Source organism: Mesocricetus auratus, unplaced genomic scaffold, assembly GCF_017639785.1.
Source record: "Mesocricetus auratus isolate SY011 unplaced genomic scaffold, BCM_Maur_2.0 Super-Scaffold_100018, whole genome shotgun sequence".
Taxonomy (NCBI): domain Eukaryota; kingdom Metazoa; phylum Chordata; class Mammalia; order Rodentia; family Cricetidae; genus Mesocricetus; species Mesocricetus auratus.
Genome location: NW_024429199.1, coordinates 2,633,766 through 2,654,064, shown reverse-complemented (window position 1 = coordinate 2,654,064; position 20,299 = coordinate 2,633,766). Strand labels below are relative to the sequence as shown.

The window sequence follows — 20,299 nt, the reverse complement described above, 5'->3', positions numbered from 1 at the left end:
AGAATGCTCATATGTGTGCATGAGCGTCTTCTTAGAGATGGAAAGAGAAATAACTGAAGCTTTTCTTCAGAGCATTTTCCAGAAATTTTATTACCCTTATCAGAAAAAAGTGTAGGCTTTACTTATAAATTTCCTTACATTCTTTGAAGCATGTAAGACAACAGGCTGATGTGTGTGTGCGCGCACGCGCGTGCACGCGCACACACACACACACACACACACACCACATCCTTCTAGTCAGTAATGCTATTTTCTTCCTAATAGAAAAATAAGGGAGAGGTGAATAAGAGATTCATAAAGACAGGCTGGAGACACAGCTGAAGTGCTTGCCACACAAACATGGGGACCTGAGTTCTATCCCCAACACCCACATCAACAAAGGCCAGGTGTGGTGGCAAACGATTGCCATCCTGTGCTGGGCAGGCAGGGACAGGGGCATCCCTGGAGGTCACTGGCTAGTCAGTCAGCCTCTAGTGAGACCCTGGCTCAGCAACCAAAGTGGAAGGCTCCTGAGGAGTGAGACCTGAGACTGACCTCTAGTTTCCCATACATGTGCGTGAATGTGCACATGTACATACGCACGTATACACAGTGCACACACACGCATACACACAACACTCAGAAAAGTGGAACTAAATCTAAGGAATGCAAGAAATGTTTATTCTTATATTATTAAAAATAATTCGGGCTGGACCGACAGCCTCCAAAACAATACAGAGAAACCCTGTCTCATAAAACCAAAAAAAAAAATTAACACTGATTCATATTTGTCTAACAAGCTGGTGGTGAGTCATTGAAATCACTTAACTAACTGTAGTCATTGTTGGCAAGGATGTCATAACATGGGCATTCCGTATACTGTTAGTAAAACTGAGAGGCCACAATTGTTCATGTGTGCGGAGAGCAATTGGTATCACAGAACACATTCACACAGAACTCAATAATTTTCCTCTTCTATAAAAAGATTCACTATTGTTTCATGTATGTGTGTGGATGTTTTTCCTTCATATATGAATGTGTACCACATGCGTTCCTGGTGCCCATGGAGGCCAGAAGAGGTCTTGGAGCCTCTGGAACTGGAGTTACAGAAGCTACTGAGCCACCATGTGGGTTCCTTGCAAAAACACTCAGATATTTTAGCCACTGAACCACCTCTCCGGCCCATTTTTTTAAATAAAAAGTTTATATTTCAGATTATTAAAGAACATCAATGCATCTAAACTGCTGGTGCCATAATTCAACTCACCTCTCTCCCAGGTCAGGCTCCCCACCATTCCTAGCAGGACATATTCCTTCAAAATAGCATATTTACTGGAATTCTCATGGTTCTTTTTTAAACCAGTGTTTATCTATTTTCACATTTCTTGATAGACTATCAACATAGACAATTAATGAGACCAAGGCATTAAAGGATCTAGACTGATAATACTGCTGTGTACTTCTGCATGACATGGGACAGTTTACATGTCACTGTCACACACCACCTCATTCCATTCTCCTACTGTCCACTGCCTCCCATGGAGCAGTCATCCAAGGCCCAGTGGTCCTCAGAGAGTTAGTCCACTAAGATTTTAAGATAGTGGAGTGGCCAAGATGAGTTATCGGTGGAACAATCCTTTGCCTCTACCTTGGCCAACCTTAAACGATCTAACATGCATAAATAAATATGCTTTGCAAACTCTCAGGTGACATAGCCACATTAATCTTTGCCAACAGTTAACAAACATTCAGAAAATGTTTCCTATTTTAGCCATCCGAATATCAGCTTGCACTCATATGTTGAACTCATGTTTTAGCTTTATCGGTTTTGGAAGAACACATTGCCTCTGAGACTGAAACGGGAACTATGGTGAGCAAATCTACATTTCCAAGTTACTACGACAACCCCAAAATTGTGACTCCCAGACAGAGAGTGTACGGTAATGCACAGTGTCTGTTCTTATTCTAGCTGCAGTCAATGCTGGTGAGCGGTCACAGCATCCCAGATGAGCTCATCACGAAGCTGATCCTGGAGAAGCTCAAGTCTCCAGAAGTCTCTCACTTTGGTATGTGCACGCATTTGCGTGCCAGTAGTTACTTGGAGTTCTCTTTCTTTTGCTTTAACTCAGGAATCTCACAACCCTTCTTGAGCTGAGCATCTCAGATTCAAGCACTTCTTTGTTTTCAATCCTCTGGTGTCCATGATTGCATTTTTGTTTTGTTTTGTTTTGTTTTGTTTGTTGTTGTTTTTTCAAGACAGGGTTTCTCTGTGTAACAGTTCTGGTTGTCCTGGAACTCGCTCCGGACCAGGCTGGCCTCAAACTCAGAGATCCACCTGCTTCTGCCTGCTGAGTGCTTGAATTAAAGGAGTGTGCCACTACTGCCTAACTCTGCTATCTGATGACTCAGAGCATCAGAAAGGATGCCTTGGCCTTCTCGCAAGGCCTCTGACTTCTCCTGTCTGCTCTCGTGTTCACCCTACTATTGTAGCACCGTCAGCAGTCAGTCTCTTTGTGAGCCTGAACTGCTTCCCTCTGAAACTGACTACATGTTGCCAGGGCTACTCCTGCTCACCCAGCCTGCTCCCTAGTTACACATACAGAAAGTCTCTCCCTGCACAAAAGGGCTTTGCTTTCTCTAATTCTTTAGACAAGGCCACTGAAGCCAGGGCAACTGAAAAGAGAAGAGCAAAACTCTGAGATATTTGCAAAAGAAGGGAAGATTCATATACATGCCCTTGAAAGAAAGACGTCTCCTGAAATAGATTTGTTGAACGAAAGAAGGAAAATTAGGGAAGAGAATCAAGGGAGAGCTTTGTAACTGTAAGAGTCAGAGCTTGAAGTGTAGTTTGGTGGTGGAATACTTGTCTAGCATATTAAGAGCCCTGGGTTCAGTTCTCAAGACTGAAATCTAAAAAGCTACATAAGAATATAGGGATCAAAAACAAAATATGGTACAATAAAAACTGTATCAAGCCGGGCGTTGGTGTCGTACGCCTTTAATTCCAGCACTCGGGAGGCAGAGGCAGGTGGATCTCTGTGAGTTCGAGGCCGGGCTGGACAGACAGCCTCCAAAACAATACAGAGAAACCCTGTCTCGTAAAAACAAAAACAAAAAAAACTGTATCAACAGATATCATTTGTCCTTTAAGTAGTTATCTCACTTTATTTGCTTTTCAAAAAATATTTACTATATTCTCAAGGCTGAAACAGTTTACATTTGTTCCTCAAAGAGAAAAAAAAACATTAAAATAGCAGAAAAATATACTGAAGTCCTTTCATTTCTAGCTAAGGAATTGAAATGTATTTTATTAATGATAGATAAGTTTCTTGGGCAAGCAAGTGACATAATTTGAAGTATATTGGGAAAATCAATATGATGCTGGTATCCAAGACTGATTTCAATGAGATTTCAGCCTCTGTATGGGAATGCAAGCCAATACTCATACTGTGTTCTGCACAGCAGGTACGTGGGTATTTTTTCACTCTCTATGCCTGCATGGATATCCTGTGTATGTGTTCTACTGTGTTATTAAGTACTAATTTAAAGATGAAAATAATAGGTGACATAAAAGGTCATGTGACAGTTTCTAACCTGAGATAAAGAAGTATTTGGCTTGGAGTTTCTTTCCATACGTGTCTCATCTAAAACAAAGTGACTCGGATTTTTTTTATTTATTGCTATGGTTAAGAGGGAGCATATATACATTATGGCAAGCATGTGGAGGTCAGGGAACAGCCTGAGGAAGTTGGTTCTCTTCTTCCAGCCTACGAACCCTGGGGCTGAACTCAGGTCGTTGGGCTTTGTCACAAATACCTTTACCACCTGAGTCATCTCGCCTGCCCCTGGCTTAAGGTTTTTAAAGATGTTTCCTCCTAGTCAGTGATTTTTTTATCAAAAATTATTCATAGCTACACTTCATGTGGTAATAACTATTAACTTAAAATTCATAATAGATAATTATGAATTTCACTTATAAATAGCTGTGTAATATTTTATAAATTGTAGTAAAGCCATGCTCTCACATAGTGATAATACTATAAATTGTTAACTTGTAATTTCCAGGTTACATCATCACTGAAATACCATCACTCTCACAGGATACCATGAACACCTTGAAGCAAGTAGAATTTATTAAAAATTTAGAATTGCAACCAGATGTCATAATCAATATTAAGGTAAGGATATTAGTTTCTTACTGCAATGGCAAATCTTTCCTTTTCAGAGAACTTAAATTCAAGGGATGCTTTCGCACTTAAAAAAAAGATTTACTTTATTTTTAATAGTGGGTCTGCATCAGGGCTTGTACATGTGAGTGCAGTTGCTTAAGAAGGCCAGAAGAGGGCATAAGATTCCCCCAAGGCTGGAGTTATGGGCAGTTGTGAACCACCTGATGTGGGTGCTGGGACTTGAACTTGGGTCCTCTGCAAGTGTACATGGTCTTAAGCACCAAGCTGTGTCTCCAGCCCTTGTTTCCATGCTTTCTGGGTAGTTATGCAAACAGTCATTGTGTATCACACTTCTGTGCTTCTGCTCCTGAAGTTCCACTTCCTCACCCCATCACCAGCCTTCCTCACAGCTAAGGCAGCGTGAGCATCACTGACACAGTGGGTAGTGCTGCCCTTGGCCAGCGGTTCTAAGAAGAAGCTGGCTGAGCACTCAGTCAGAAAGGAGGCCAGTCCACAGCTTCCTCTGTGGTTTCTGCACCAGGTTCCTGCCCTGACTTCCTTCAGTGATGGCCTGTTACTGGAAATGTAAGCCAAACCCTTTCTTCCCTGAGGTATTTTTGCTCGTGGTGTGTATCACACAATAGAAGACGAACGAGGACATGGTTCACCATAGCAGGGAAGTCAGGGCAGCAGGAAATGCCAGGCATCACATTTACAGGCAAGAGTGGAGAGAAACAAATGTGTGTGCTTCTGTCGTCCAGGACAAAAAGCTGGGGGTGGGGTTGGGGAAGAGCGACACAGACATGACATGACAACTAGAACAACACAGACACGACATGACAACTAACTTCAGGCTGGGTCATCCCACCCCGTGTCAATTAAAGCAATCAAGACTGCCCTCCACAAACACGCCCACGGGCCGATTTGATCTAGACCTCCCTAGGTCTGCCTTCCAGGTAATTCTAGCTTGTGACAATTTGACAATTGAGGTGAACTGCACACACTTCCTCATCTGAAGCATCAGGAGGGGAACTGTAGTCAGATACTGGTCAAGAGAATATGTCTCCCAGGACAGAGAGAGAACTCTTCTACAGACATCATAGACGAGAAGGCTCCGAGGAGTGAACACAGTCCTTAACTTAGTCCCTTTGTGAATGATAGCGAGTGCCTCTGTCTGGCTTCCACTGGGTAACCAAAGTGTAGAGAGCCCGCCTGTAATGCAACCCAGGGCAATGCAAGCTTCTCAGTAGTTTGGGGTTAATTGGAAAAAGCCTGGGACTTCTGTAGGCTAGAAGTTTCCAGCTTGGGACCCATGAGTCTCCTTCAATTACATGTAAAACTGTGAGTGTGTGTATATTTTCTGAGGCCAAAAGTGTCTGACTTCCAAGATAACTTAAAGGGGTTTGTGCTACAGAGAACTCCTGTGGCCAGCTGGTGTCTACAGTAGGTTCTCAGAGCAAATGGCAGCAGTGCCCGGGTGTTGTTCAAATGCAAGTTCTTTAGCTAAGACTCAAGCTGTGGGAGCAGCATCCAGCTGTGAGTGCCAAGAGAGTCTCTGCTCCCAACCCTTGAGGACCCTGTCTGAGGCCCAGCAGGGCCCCTTACTAACTCAATGACCGATTCCTTCAGCTATGTGGGTTTTTTTTTTTATTACCTGCATTAACTAAAATCTTTTTGGTGAAAACTTAGGAAGCCCACTTAAGGTCTGCCTCACTAAGTTTGCAAGAATATGCACAGCACGGTATCTCCACTTAGAGATGGCACGAAGAAGTCACAAAATGAGTAAGGTGGGGCCCACAGTCCCTTGCTTCTTTTGTTCTCCAGGTGTGGCTGTCACCAGAATCAGATGCTTAAAAAAAAAAAAAAAAAGAAGACTATGTTGCCCAGGATGACTTCCATCTCTCAATCCTCCTGCCCCAGCCTGCTCAGTAGAGGGCCAGCAGGAGGTGTTTCCTCCCCCACCTAAGGCTGACAATGTTTGTTTGGTTTTTTTTTTTTTTTTAAAAGTGGCTAAGTCACTCTGAGCTTAGAAACTTGTAAGGGGCACAGAAATCTGCAGCAAGCTCTCCAGACAAGTTTGAGCACTACTGACCTAAAAGACCATCCGGATAATTTTAGAATTTTAAGATGCTTTATTGATCTGTGTGTGAGTGCAGGCACACAGGCCTCTGTGGAGGTTGTACCAACTTGTTCTCAGAGTCTCCTGTGTCCTGGGAGGAGTGCTGGGATTACAGACCTGTACTTCTGTATCCAGTTTGGTCCATGGCTTCCGGCAACTGAACTCAGGTCATGGGCTTGCTCAACAAGCATTTTCACCCCTGAGCAATCCCCACCCCTTCATCTAGATTTTTTTTTTTTTTTTTTATCCTGCGAAGCATTCTGAGCAGGGTTTGCAGTCTCACAGCATCACTAGCATTCGTAAAGCACACAGAGAGCGCAGGGATGGATGGAAAACCACCATGTGACCTTGCTGTCTGCTTTTAGCCAGTCTATATTTCCCTAATCTGCAAGACATGAGGTTACTTCCCTCTAAGGGTAGCTTGAGAACTGAGCGAATCCATGCACATGGAAGGAAGGGTCTTCAAAGACGGAAGATACTTGTACATTTTGGTTTGGGGCTTTGGTAAGCATGTGGAGTAAGTTTTCTTCATTTGCAGAATTTAAAGACTATGTAACATGATCTCTCAGGTCCCATTTCTGAATCTTGTGAAATATTTTATCCATGAAGTGACAACAAGTATGACACACACACACACACACCAGTGTTTTGGCAGGATATGAGTAGATTTCTTCCTCATTTTCCTTCATTCTTAGCCTCTTTAAGCTAAAATAATAAAATCCTGTGAAACTTTGCAGATTAAACTGATTTTCTGTTCTATATTTTATTCCTCTCACCATTCTGCTAGCTCTCTCTCTTCTATTTAAAATGTCTGATAATCTCATATGTATTAATATCAGACTAGAATGTGATACAAAATACCATCACAGAATTGCATTTGCTCAGATTTAAGGAAAAAATTTAAATTTACCTGGTGGATAATATAAAACAGGAAATAAAAGCTTATTCAAAAAAATTGAACTCAAGCAAATTGAAGTTTATTAAAAGAGGAGTGAAGCCCAAAGCATTAGAGAAATCATGCCTAGAAAAGAGAGGTTCTGGAGAGATGGTTCAGTGGTTAAGAGCACCAACTGCTCTTCCAGAGGACCCAGGTTCAATTCCCAGCGTCCATATGGTGGCTCACAATGTCTGTAACTCCAGTTACAGGGGATCTGATGTCCTCTTCTGGCCCTCAGGGGTACCAGGCACATACATGGTACACAGATATGCCTGAGGACAAAACACCCACATGCATAAAAAATAAAAATAAATACATTTTTTAAAAAGAAAAATAGAAAGAAGAAAGAGAAAAGTTACGTTTTTCTGAGCAATTCAAAAAAATGGGCAGACTTACAAAGCTTCATGCCTGAGATTTTGTAAGAGGTGACACTATGGGGTGGGGATTCTGGGAAGGAAAAGCACAACATCTCATTAAAGGGATGACTATTCCTTCCACTTCTCTATGGGAACCTGCCTTCCTAGGAGATCAAATGTCTTAAATGATTTGATAATGTTGCTTTGTAGCGTGGTGACTATGACTTGTGCCAGAGGATCTCTGGACAAAGACAGCACAGTACCACAGGGTACATATACAGTAGAGAGCAGTGGGACCCCGAGATCATTGAGAGTCGCCGGAAACGGAAGAAGGACTCGGCCAAAGACGGAAAAGTTGAAGAGGAGGAGGAGGAGGAAGAACAAGAAGAAGAAGAGGTAACGTTCCAGTGTAGTCACTGCCACATGACCTTTAAAGTCTACTTTGATTAAGCGATAGCAAGGGGAAAAGCAGAGGCCCAAGAAATTTAAGGTTTTTTTGGTTGTTGTTTGTTTGTTTGTTTCTACATTTTTATGGTCTGCAGGAGATTAATACCTTGTATTTTCAGAACTATCTGAATCTTAAAATATGTCCAACATTAAAATTAGCACATATGAATTACACAGAACAATGGGTTTTGTTTTGACATTTTCATACATGATTACAATGTTCTTTGGACATACTTACTACCCCCATCATTCCTACTAGATGCCCTCACCCCTCCTACTGATCCTCTTTCCCTCTAAATACTCAATTTCAGGTCTGATTTATTTTTTTAAAACATGCTATGTTTTCCTTCCTGAATTCAGCTTATTTCACTTACCATGATGTGATGTCAGTGTTTCTTGCATACTGGCACTCTTTATGGCAGGAAAATACTGGTGTGTGTGTGTGTGTGTGTGTGTGTGTGTGTGTGTAACATATTACATATATGTATTATAGACACACACACACACACACACTACGTTTTCTTTTCTGTTCACTGATAGGTGACCACCTGGCTAACCCTATAACTTGGCTACTGTGAAGAATGCCACAGTGAACACGGACTGTAGGAATCTCTTCCGTAAGGACTTTGATTCCTTTGGGTGTATATACCCACATGTGGCATAGCTGGATCATGTGGTAACTTGAATTTTAGTTTCCTCGAGGAACTTCCACATTGTTTTCCATAGTTGCTAGACTAACTTACATCTCCACCAGCATATAAAGGTTCCTTTTCCTCTGCGTCCCTGCCAGCAATTTTGGTTGTTTGTTGTCTCAATTGTGGCCCATCTGATGGGTGAGATGAAATCTCAGTGTATTTTAATTTCGTGTCTCATGGTCAGTAAAAACACACATTTTTCGTGTATCTTCCCCCTGTTATTAAGCATAGATTCTTTTCTCATACGATATAATCTAAATACAGTTTTCCCTCCCTCTACTCCTCCCAGATCCACCCCACATCCAGATCTCTCCCTTCTGTCTTTCATCAGGAAAGAACAGGCTTCTAAGGGGTAACAACCAAACATAACAAAATAAAATATAATAAGATTAAATGAAAGTCATCATATTCAAGTTGGAGAAGATAAGACAACAGAAAGAAAAGAGCCCAAGAGAAGGTACAAGAATCAGAGATGCACCCATTCATACATTCAGGAGTCCCGTAAAAGCACTAAACTGAAAGCTGCAGTGTATCTGCAGAGGCCCCGGTGCAGACCTGTGCAGACCTGTGCTTGCTGCTCCAGCCTCTGAGTTCACACAAGCTCTGCTCTGTTGGTTTAAAGGTTCTTGTTCTCCTGGTGTCCTCCATCCCCTCTGTCTCCCCAGTCCTCTGCTTCCTCTTCTGTGGGGTTCCCTGATCTCTAAGTGGAGGATTTCATGGAGATATCTTATTTAGAGCTGTTTATTCCAAGGTGTCCCCCCCCCCTCTCTCTCTGGGTCTCTTTATTTGTTCCCATCTGCAGCAGGAGGAAACCTCTCTGGCGATGGCTGATAAGGCACTGATCTATGAGTATAGCAAATTAACATCTTATTGTTACTTTTTTTTCATTTTATAATAGATTCTCTGAGCTATCTCTGGTTCTTGGTCACCCAAACAGTGTCAGATATGGTTTCCATCTCAGTGGTCCTTAAGCCAAATAAGACATGGGTTGGTTACTCCTACAAAGTTTGTGCCAAAATTACCCTAGCATTTAGAGGCAGGACAGATTGTAGGTCAATGGTTTGTTGTTGGGTTGATGTTTACTTTTCTCTCTTGGTAGCCTGCAGAGTACCTTTCCATGTTGTAGACACTGGCACATGGGGGTGAAGGTTCTGTGTAGGCACCAGCTCAACCTCTCCATGTTAAATGAGTTATGTGTGGGTGTTATCATCAGCAATAGGACCTTACTGTCAGTTTGTGGAGAGCAGCCTATTGTATTGACAACAGCCTGGGTTGTTTGAGGATTTTTATGGGACCCTTTTAGCTAACAACTCAATTGGATGAAACTCAGTTCTGGTACTGGAAACTTTGTTTAGTGACAAGAGATGGCCAGTAGGGGTTCCATCTCCCTCATTATTTGGAGACATCATTAGGATCGCCTTCTTATATTTAGGACATTTCTACCACACTAGGTTTCTATACTGTTCTTCAAATGTTCTTCAGTTCTAGCTGTCTCTCCCCTCATTTCTTCCCTCAATCCCATCTCTTCTTGCCCTTCCCTTACCACCTGATTCTCCTGTTCTCATACCTCCCACTCTGGGCTACAGTCCACCCATAAAATCTATTCTACCTCCCCCTCCCAGGGAGATCCGTGTGTCCCACCTAGTCCCTTCCTCTATGCCTATTCTCTCTGGGTCTATGGATTGTATCTCAGTTATCATTTAGTTAACAGCTAATATTCAGATATAAATGAGCACATACCATACTTATCTTTCTTGATCTGGATTACCTCAGTTGGAATGATATTTTTTAGTTCCATTCATTTGCCTGCAAATTTCATGGCATCATTCTTTAAAGAACTGAGTAATACTCCATTGTGTAAATGTACCACATTTCCTTTATCCATTCTTCTGCTGCAAGATATCTAAGTTGTTTCCAATTTCTGGCTATTATGAAGGGAACAACAATGAACATGTTTGAGCAGTTGTCTTTGTAGTAGGATGGAGCATCCTTTGGGTATATTCCAAAGGTGGTGTAGCAGGATCTTGAAGTAGATCAATTCCCATCCCAAGTCCTACACTGACTTCCAAAGTGAATGTACAAATGTGCACGCCTACCAGCAGTAGAAGAGTGTTTCCCTTGCTCCACATCTCACCAGCAGGAGCTGTCACTTGTGTTTTTTGTCTCAGTCATTGACAGTTGTAAGATGGTATCTCATAGTACTTTGATTTGCATTTGTTGGTAGCTAAAGATGTTGAACATTAAGTGCTTCTCAGTCATTTGAATTTCCTCTATTGACAATTCTCTGTTTCTATCTGTACCCCCTTTTTTACATTGGGTTATTTGGTTTTTGTATATCAAGTTTCTTGAGTACTTTATGTATATTTTGGATAGTAGACCTCTCTTGAGTGTGTAGTTGGTAAAAAGTCTTATCCTATTCTGTAAGCTGCCACTTTGTCTAATTGACAGTGTCCTTTGTCTTACAGAATTTTTTCAGTTTCATGAGGCCCCATTTGTTAATTGTTGAGCTTAGTGCCTGTGCTGTTGGTGTTCTATTCAGAAAGTCTTCTCTGGTACCAATGAGTTCAAGGCTATTTCCACTTTCTCTTCTATCAGGTTCAGTGTTTCTGGTTGACGTCTTTGATCCACTTGGGCTTGAGTGATAAGTATGGATCTATTTGCATTCTTCTACATGCAGACATCCAGTTTGACCAGCACCATTTGTTGAAGATGCTATCTTTTTTTCTAATGTGTGTTTATAGCTTCTTTATCAAACATCAAGTGTCCATTGATGTGTTGGTTTTTGTCTGGGTCTTCAATTCATTTCCATTGATCAATGTGTCTGCTTTTATTGCCAATACCATCAATACCATCCTGTTTTTATTACTGTGGCGTTGTAGTATAACTTGAGATCAGGAATGGTGATACCTCCAGCAGTTATTTTATTGCTCAGGATTGTTTTAGCTGTTCTGGAATGTGTGTGTGTGTGTGTGTGTGTGTGTGTGTGTGTGTGTGTGTGTGTATGAAATTGAGAACTGTCCTTTCAAGATCTGTAAGTTTTAAAATTTTGAGGGGGATTGCACTAAATCTGTAGATTGCTTTTGGTAGGATAACCATTTGTACTATTTTAATCCTTCAGCTCCATGAGCATGGGGGATCCTTCCATCTTCTAATATCTTCAATTTCTTTCTTCAAAGACTTAAAGTTTTCATCATGCAAGTCTTTCACTTGCTTGGTTAGAGTTTCACCAAGATATTTTATATTATTTGAGGCTATTGTGAAAAGTATCATTTTCCTGATTTCTTTATCTGTTTGTCATTTGTGTCTAAAAGGGCTACTGATTTTTGTGAGTTAATTTTGTATTCAGTTTCTTTGCTGAAAGTGCTTATTAGCTATATGAGTTCCCTACTGGAATTTTTAAGGTCACTTATGTATACTATCTTATCATCTGCAAATAAAGATACTTTGATTTCTTCCTTCCCAATTTGTATCCCCTTGATCTCCTTCAGTTATCTTACTGCTCTAGTTAAAACTGTATTAATACTGAATGGGTATAGAGAGAGTGGACAGCCTTGTCTTGTTCCTAATTTTAGTGGAATTGCTTTGAATTTTTCTCAATCAAGTTGATGTTGGCAGTGAGGTTGCTGTAAACTGCCTTCATTATCTTGAATATGCCCCTTGTATCCCTAATCTCTACAGGACTCTTATCATTAAGAGGTGCTGGATTTTGTCAAATACCTTTTCTGCATCTAATTAGATGACCATACAGGGGTTTTTCTTTCAGTTTGTTTATATTAGCAGAATACTCTCAGAGTATTTCTGTTGCTGTGAAGAGACACTGTGACGATGGCAACTCTTATAAAGGAAAACATTTAATTGGCATGGCTCGCTTACAGTTCAGAAGTTCAGTCCATTATCAGTATTGTACAACATGGCAGCATTCAAGCAGACATGGTGCTGAAAAGTAACTGAGAGCCCTACATCTTGTAGGCAACAGGAAGTGGTCTGTGACACTGATCAAAACTTTAGCACAGAGATGTCAAAACCTGCCTTCCCCCCAGTAACACACTTCCCTCAACAAGGCCACACCTACTTCACCTCCCAATAGTGCCTCTCCCTGTGAGCTTTTAGGGCCAATTACATTCAAACTACCAGAATTACAGATATTGATTTTTGTATACTGAGCCACTCTGTAAGTGTTACAGCTCTGAGGGGAAAGGTGTTACCTGTGCAAATGTTATAATGCTAATGGGAAAGGCAGCAGGAGCCAAGGAATACTACAAAGTCACACTGCACAGCACGCCTCACAGAAGAGCTTTATTGGGAAAGAAGCAAGAAGGTGCCTGCCTCTGCTTAGGCAAGAAGCATCAAGGAGCTGAGCAGGAGGCAAGCATTATGTAGGGTTTCTTCAGAAGAGCTTTCCAGGATGACCTGGGATTGGTGGGATTTTATGTCCTGGTCTTAGGGCAAGCTCAAGGATTAGTAGGATCCTGTGGTCTGATCTGGGGTTGGGAGGTTCTTTGTTTTGTTTTGTTTTCTGTAAGGTAGACTTTGGTTGTCTGTCTTGAGGAGCTGAAAACAGCCATTATGGCCATTATAGTAGTCTGGAGCTGGGCCTGGCTACTCACACCAGGGGCTTAATTTCCCCCTTTTGTTCACTATTGATAAACAATCAGATGTTGGGAAAGGGGGCTGGCATTACCATTAGACTACTTCCTGTTGAATGGGGGCATTGAAGTCCTTGGGGACATTGTGCCCAGAGTCCAGACCACCAAAGACCACCAAGAGACCAGATCCAATGCAAAAGCAAAGAGTTTTTTAAATTACAAGTTCGAACTCATGTCTCTCGCCTGTACGACACAGCAGTGGAGCAGGAGAGATCTGGAGCCACAGTGGAGTAGGACATTTATTGGGGGTATAGCAAGGTGGGGCTTGGGGATCTACAAGTTACATAGTTAACAGTCATGCATAGTAACAGTCTCAGGTTTGTGCACTTCCAGACTGGGGGAACCTGTCCTCAGTTGATCGGTAACTACAGTGGCCATAAAATTGCCATATTTAGTGACAGTTACCATGGTTATTACATTACACCCTTATCAGTAAAACACATCCAGACCCTGCTAGCCTAGGCTCTGATTGGTTCTTTACCATATGGGGGATGTCTTGTGGTTTTTCCAGTAATTAGGACAAGGTAGGGCAAGTTCGGGGACACAGCACATCCTGCTGTGTCAGGGGCCTGTCATGGCTGCAGAATTGCCAAAGCAAGGGCCTGGTGAGGGCCCTTCGGGGCAAGCTTGGTCTTCACTGTCAGGGTATAACTGGGAGTTGCTGACTGGTAGTTAGGGGCTGGTAACCCTGTAATAGCAACTGATCGAAAGTCTGGTTAGAAATCTTTTGGGTCTGTTGTTGACTGGACAAGACGTTTTTGAGGCAGAATGTGGTTGGTAGAATTAAGAAAAGGAGGAGAAGGAGGGATAAAAGGGGTAATATCCAATTGCCTATTGGACTGTCAATGACCTACTGGCCAGAGGCATCAAGATATTTCTTACATTTTTGGAGATCCAACTGGAGTTGTTGAATCTTATCTTTTATTATACCTGACAAGTTGACATAAAAACAAAATTCTCCCTGAGGAAGAGACAAAAACCACCTCTTTCTGCAGTTAGTGAATCTAAACCTCACTGGTTTTATAACACACGGTGGCCAATGAGTCTGTTTAGTCCTGGAGGGTAAGGGTGATCTGAGCCACCCATTGGAGATCCTAGATGAACTGAGACTTTAAGGTCTGAAACAAGGTTGGTGGGATCAACATTATCAAAGGGGTGATATTAGGAGTGTCAGGACCTTTGATGAATTTTGGTCACTTCTTTTACCGCGTCTGTTCCTAGGGGTTGGGAGAGTGGGGTGTATACTCTGTGTTGGGTCATGCATGATTGATGGGCAGCTGTGATAAATGCTACAGGAAAGTTTACCAGTAACTCCCATCTCCCTTCTGGGGTGCCACAGGTCCTAAATTAGGATATAAAGATTCACCAATCTGCATAAAAAGTAGAATGCCTTCCAGTATATGCATCATGTCTCCTACAGGACCAATAAGGACAGCGTCCATAAGTCTCTGGCCAACATCAACAGTAATCTCTAGTTTGATCATAGAGAAAGCAAGCATAGGGGACAATTGTTTTAGAAGTCGATTTGGCAACCTGCTGGTGACCAGACTCCAGACCCCACCACACAAGTAGTCTGATTGAACTGTTGTGTATAAGTTTCCTAAACCTCTGAAAACTTAATATAGCAGTATCATAGAGGGGGAAAGAAATAAGAAACATTTTTCTTTTTTTATTTAACTTTTTACACATGTTACTCTCAGTTCACTCCCCTCCTCCCCTGACCCCCAATCCTCCCAACCCCCCACCCTACTCCATCCCCCCTCTGCTCCCCAGAGAGGGTAAGGACTTCCATGAGGGATTTTCAGCGTCTGTCATATCATCCCAGGCAGGGCCTAAGCCCTCCCCCATGTGACCAGGCTGAAAGAGTATCCCTCCATGTGGAATGGGCTCCCAGAGTCTATTTGTATGCCAGGAATAAATACTGATCTACTCTCCAAGGTCCCATAGATTGCCAAGGCCTCCTCTCTGACATCCAGGTTCAGGAGGTGGCTGTAGACCAGTCCCATGCTGGTCTCTCAGGCATCAGTCTGGGGTCCATCGTTCCCCCTTGTTTAGGTCAGCTGCCTCTGTGGATTTCGCCAGCCTGGTCTTGATGCCTTTGCTCCTCACTCCTCTTTGCAACTGGGTTCCAGGAGTTCAGTTCAGTTTTTAGCTGTGGGTGTCTGTCTCTGCTTCCATCAGCCACAGGATAAGGGTTCTAGGATGGCATATAAGGTAGTCGTCAATCTCATTATCTTGGGAGGGCATTTAAGGTAGCCTTAATGCTAGTTGGTGTCATTTTTGTAGATCTGTGAAGATCTCACTAGTGCCAGATCTCTCCTCCAACCTATAATGGCTCCCGCTATTATGGTATCTCTCATCGTTCTCTCCTCTGTTCTTACCCTGACTCAACCTTCCTGCTCCCCCCACCCATGTCCTCCTCTCACCTCCTCTTTCCCTTTCCCCCTCTCTTTCTCCCATCTCCTTCTCCTCCCCCTCCCCAATCCAATTAGAAGATCTCGTCCCATTCCCCTTCTCCGGGTTACCATGCATATCTCTCTTAGGGTCCTCCCTGCTTCACAGACTCTCTGGTGGTGGGATCGTAGGTCGGCAATCCCCTGCTCCATGACTAAAATCCATATATGAGTGAGTACATACCATGTTTGTCTTTTTGTTACTGGGTTACCTCACTCAGGATGATTTCTTCTAGTGTAATCCATTTGCCTGCAAATTTCAAGATTCCATTTTTTTTCTGCTGAATAAGTACTCCATTGTGTAAATGTACCATATTTTTTCTATTCTCTCTTCAGTTGAGGGGTATCTAGATTGCTTTCAGGTTTTGGCTATTATAAATAATGCTGCTATGAACATAGTTGAGCAGATGTCCTTGTTGTATGAGTGTACATCTTTTGGGTATATGCCTAAGAGTGGAATTGCTGGATTTTCCTGAGGAATCTCCATACTGATCTCCAAAGTGGCTGCACAAGTTGGCACTCCCACCAGCAGTGGAGGAGTGTTCCCCTTTCTCCACATCCTCTCCAGCATAAATTGTCACTAGTGTTTTTGATTTTAGCCTAATGATGGGAGTGAGATGGTATCTCAGAGTAGTTTGTATTTGCATTTCCTTGACGGCTAAGGATGTTGAGCATTTTCTCAAGTGTCTCTCAGCCATTTTAGATTCCTCTATTGAGAATTCTCTATTTAGTTCTATACCCCACTTTTAGTTGGATCCTTTGGTGTTCTGGAGACTTGCTTCTTGAGTTCTTTGGAGACCAGACCTCTGTCAGATGTGGGGTTTGTGCATACCTTTTCCCATTCTGTGAGCTGTCATTTTTGTCTTGTTGACTGTGTCCTTTGCCTTGCAGAAGCTTCTTAAAGCTGAGACCCTATAATACAGTTCCTCAGATCATGGTGACCCCCAACCAAAAAATTATTTCATTGATTCTTTATAAGTGTAATTTTCTAGTGTTGTGAATCATAATGTAAATATTTGATATGCAACCCCAGAGCATATGATTTGATGAAGAGAGAGAGAGAGAGAGAGAGAGAGAGAGAGAGAGAGAGAGAGAGAATAGAAAAAGAATAGGATTTAAAGCAATGGTTCTCAACTTGTGGGCTGCTTTAAATCCTATTCTTTTGCTATCTCTCTCTCTCTTTTCATCAAATGGCCCACCTAACACAGGACAAGGATTTTTGAGGAAACCTTTAAACAAACATGCTTGGGTCTAGAGGAGAGGGAGCTGTAACTACAGTGCCAACTCTAGAGCCAGCAACAAAGCAGAACAGCATTAAAGAACTTTAATATTATCCACACTCAAAAGACATTCGAATCCCTGTTGAACTGAACCCAGTGACCAGAAAGCCCAGAGATAAATTCTGAGGGTTGGCCCTCAAAGCAACCATAGAAAGTGGCATTAGCAGTGGTGGCTGGTGACTGGCAGGGGCAGAGAAAACAAAAACAAAATCAATAGACATAGAACACAGAAAGCTCACAAGCTCGAAGGAGACCAGCCCAAAACCAAACATGTGGTGGCCACCATCATTCATCCATTCAGCCGGGGCTGGTCCAGTTTCAGCTCCCTGCCAGGGGCCAGCCCTGGGGCTTGACAGGTTCCATAGAGTGGCAAGGAGTAGGAAAGCAAGCAGTGAACCAGGCCATTGGAAGTTGGGAGAATCTTACAGACTGACTGACAGCCAGAGTGCTTCTTTGTTTCAGTTAGCAGGGATAGATGCATGTTGTTCCAAAACATAGATCTTATCATTTCTGTTCCTGGACACAAGTTTAAATTCCTCTTGCATATCTTTTAGTCATCATGGATAAACCATGACACATTACCTTTTACAGCCATTTTTTCTCATCAACCCCATAACCCAACTTCTGGGCAGCTCTTATGGTTTCAAGTTGCTAGAAAAAAAATCTCCAAGCCTGGGCAGATTTTCTTGTGCCAAGAAGTACATTAACTCTTAATGGTCAGAGTGACCAAGGAAAATCCTCAGGCAAAAACTGCTACAGTTATTATTCAATTTCTGTCGTAATTCATTGTTTACATTTTACATCTTTATAGAATGTACTTATATGTCTAACCCTGGCATTCTTTTGTTTCTTGGTCACATGATACCATAGTGACTCTGCATGAGCTAAGTTTGCCAAGAAAGGGAGGTCCTGACACCTCATACTCTTATTGTCTTTCCACACCATTCTATAAGTCCCTGTGTAGGGCAGTAATAACTCCAGCCCATCTAACTTTGCTGCTGTGTATGCCACGTAATTGGCTGGGCGTGTGGTAGGAAGTTACCTGTAGTTTGTTCTGATTGTCTTGTTCCTGGGTAAGTACAGGGACAGATGTTTCAAGAGTATCTCTGGCTTCATTATGTGTGTCACAACCTCCATGGCATAAGGAAGACGTTCAGGTAGATAAGGGAGTCTCCCTAAAAGCAGGAGGGGTGGTGTTCAGGACTTACCTGGGGAAGCTTAGAAGCAGTACTCCTGGGAGAAGGTATGAATGATTCTGAAGAATTTTTCATCAATACAACATCCCCAAGTTGTACACATATCAAATCCCTAACCACACAACACACAGAAGCAGCATCAAAACACACATCCAAAACAAAATAGCATGGTGGCCATCACTCGCTCAGCTTTGCTGGATCTTTATCAAGCGGCTGTGCTGGTTTTGTGACTTCTGCCGTTCCCATCAGATATGACTGATAAACACAGCAGAAAACACAGATCCATCTGCACACAGAACACAGGGAGACAAAACGTTCTAAACAACCAGGATCAGGTGAGCAGGAGACATCTTACTTTTGCCCTGGGTAGCAGTGAAAGGGCTCTGTAGTCGGATGAGAGGAGGGTCAACTTTGGCCATAAGGGGATTTGGGTGTCACATACTCAGCAGTGGGCTGGAGAGGCCAGCAAGGGAGAAGGAGTGTCAGATTGTGTACCTGGAGGAGAAGGACGAGGGGAACAGTCCGTTAGCCTGGGACCAAGCAGATTGGGACAGTGCAGGAAATAGAGGCTCCCACTTTGGCTAAGAGGTCCTTTCCCAACAAGAGGATGGGACAGGTCTTCTAGGAAGGAGCAGGTGAGGGGAATATCCCTAAAGAATCTGCTAAGTGGTGCGTTTGGTGAGATTAGCAAGGCTGTCTTCCTATCCTGACAATAGTGGAACCAAAAGAACGGGGGGGGGGGGCCTCCAAAACTCCGTCAGGACCAAGTAAGTGGTCCTGGTGAAAAAAGGAAGGATATGGGTAGCCCTGATACTGTGATGATTACCTAAGGCTCTCTGTTGAAGATGGTGGTGGCAGGGCCAAGGGAGCATGAGCCCCTCAGTCATCCATGGCCAGACCTAGGAGATCAGCTGGAAGGTGATCTAGGATTGATGTTATCATACTACGAGGGACATGGGGGCAGTTAACAGCCCAATGCCCTCCTTGGACACGGTCAAGATGGTTTATGGTGGCTCAGGCAAGCCCAGGTCCAGTGACCTTCCTGACCACCTTTGAGGCATGGATCCAGAGGCCCTTAGGTTTGGGAAGGCAAGGAAGCCTGGGCAGTTGCTATGGTCAGCTGCAAGTCCTTAGCTAGCATCAGATATTTTTGTTTGCTGGCTTTTTAAATCTCTCCCGTGGCACACCTTGGAGACCACTGCTAAGACTTTTGCCTGAGGAGTTAGGGGTCACCTCTCTAGACTGTTAAGTTTGGCTCTAATGTCAGGGAAACTCTGGGAGAAGTAGCTCTTTAAGAGCAGGTCTACAGAGTCAGGCCAGGAGGCAGTTTGTCTATATGTGCTCTAGCCTTGCCAGCCAGCACTCCTCAGGGAGAAGGTTGTTGGTGAGAAACACATATACGTCATGGAAAGTAAGGTTGTAATACATTGGAATTCTTTAACACAGGGGAAAGAATTAGCAGTATAGAGCCTTGATCCTTTTCTATTTCAGATCACACATACAGAGCTCTGGCTGCCTCTGCCTCCTGAGTGCTGGGATTAAAGGCATGTGCCACCATGCTTGACTTGGTCCTTATGGCTTTTGTGACTCTGTTCCCTAACTCTTTTCTGTGGATGAGATTCCCACAGTGCTTGGTTTTCATCCTCGCCTTCTGCCCTCCTCGCTTTCTGGCCTCCACAGAAGCACCAATGCCGCCGAGTATGGTGATGACCCACTAAACAACTTGATCTAGTTTGGTCCACCCTGATTCTTGGGAATACCCTCAACTACTGAGACCTTCCCCATCCCCCTCACTCATGGGAGTGTTGTCTCCCATACCCTTTCATTCCCCCTTTGGATACCTTTTTAGAAAACCTCCAGCCTCTATACCTGGCACTCCGCCTGAAGGGCCTGGTTGCAATATCACTAGGATGGACACCTAATGCCATCCTAGATCCCAGTACTATTCAGGACCTTTGCAAATACTGGTAGCAATTAGGGAAATGAAAAGAGATTCCCCATTCTCTATTTTTCTTTTCTCTC

The 20,299-nt window shown here is 43.0% G+C and overlaps 1 protein-coding gene across 9 annotated transcripts in view; it reads left to right on the top strand.

Annotated features, from left to right (window-relative positions):
- The window catches only part of Ak9 (adenylate kinase 9), a 122,016-nt gene that overhangs the window by 7,722 nt on the left and 93,995 nt on the right, over positions 1-20,299 (top strand). For all 9 annotated transcript variants that reach the window (XR_005881830.1, XM_040758208.1, XM_040758210.1 and 6 more), the window contains exons 4-7: positions 1,797-1,849; positions 1,949-2,045; positions 4,045-4,157; positions 7,771-7,956. Coding sequence is in view for 8 of the 9 variants with exons in the window: in XM_040758208.1 (XP_040614142.1) it covers positions 1,797-1,849; positions 1,949-2,045; positions 4,045-4,157; positions 7,771-7,956 (449 nt within the window). In the remaining variant the exon portion in view is untranslated. The remainder of the gene's footprint in view (positions 1-1,796; positions 1,850-1,948; positions 2,046-4,044; positions 4,158-7,770; positions 7,957-20,299) is intronic.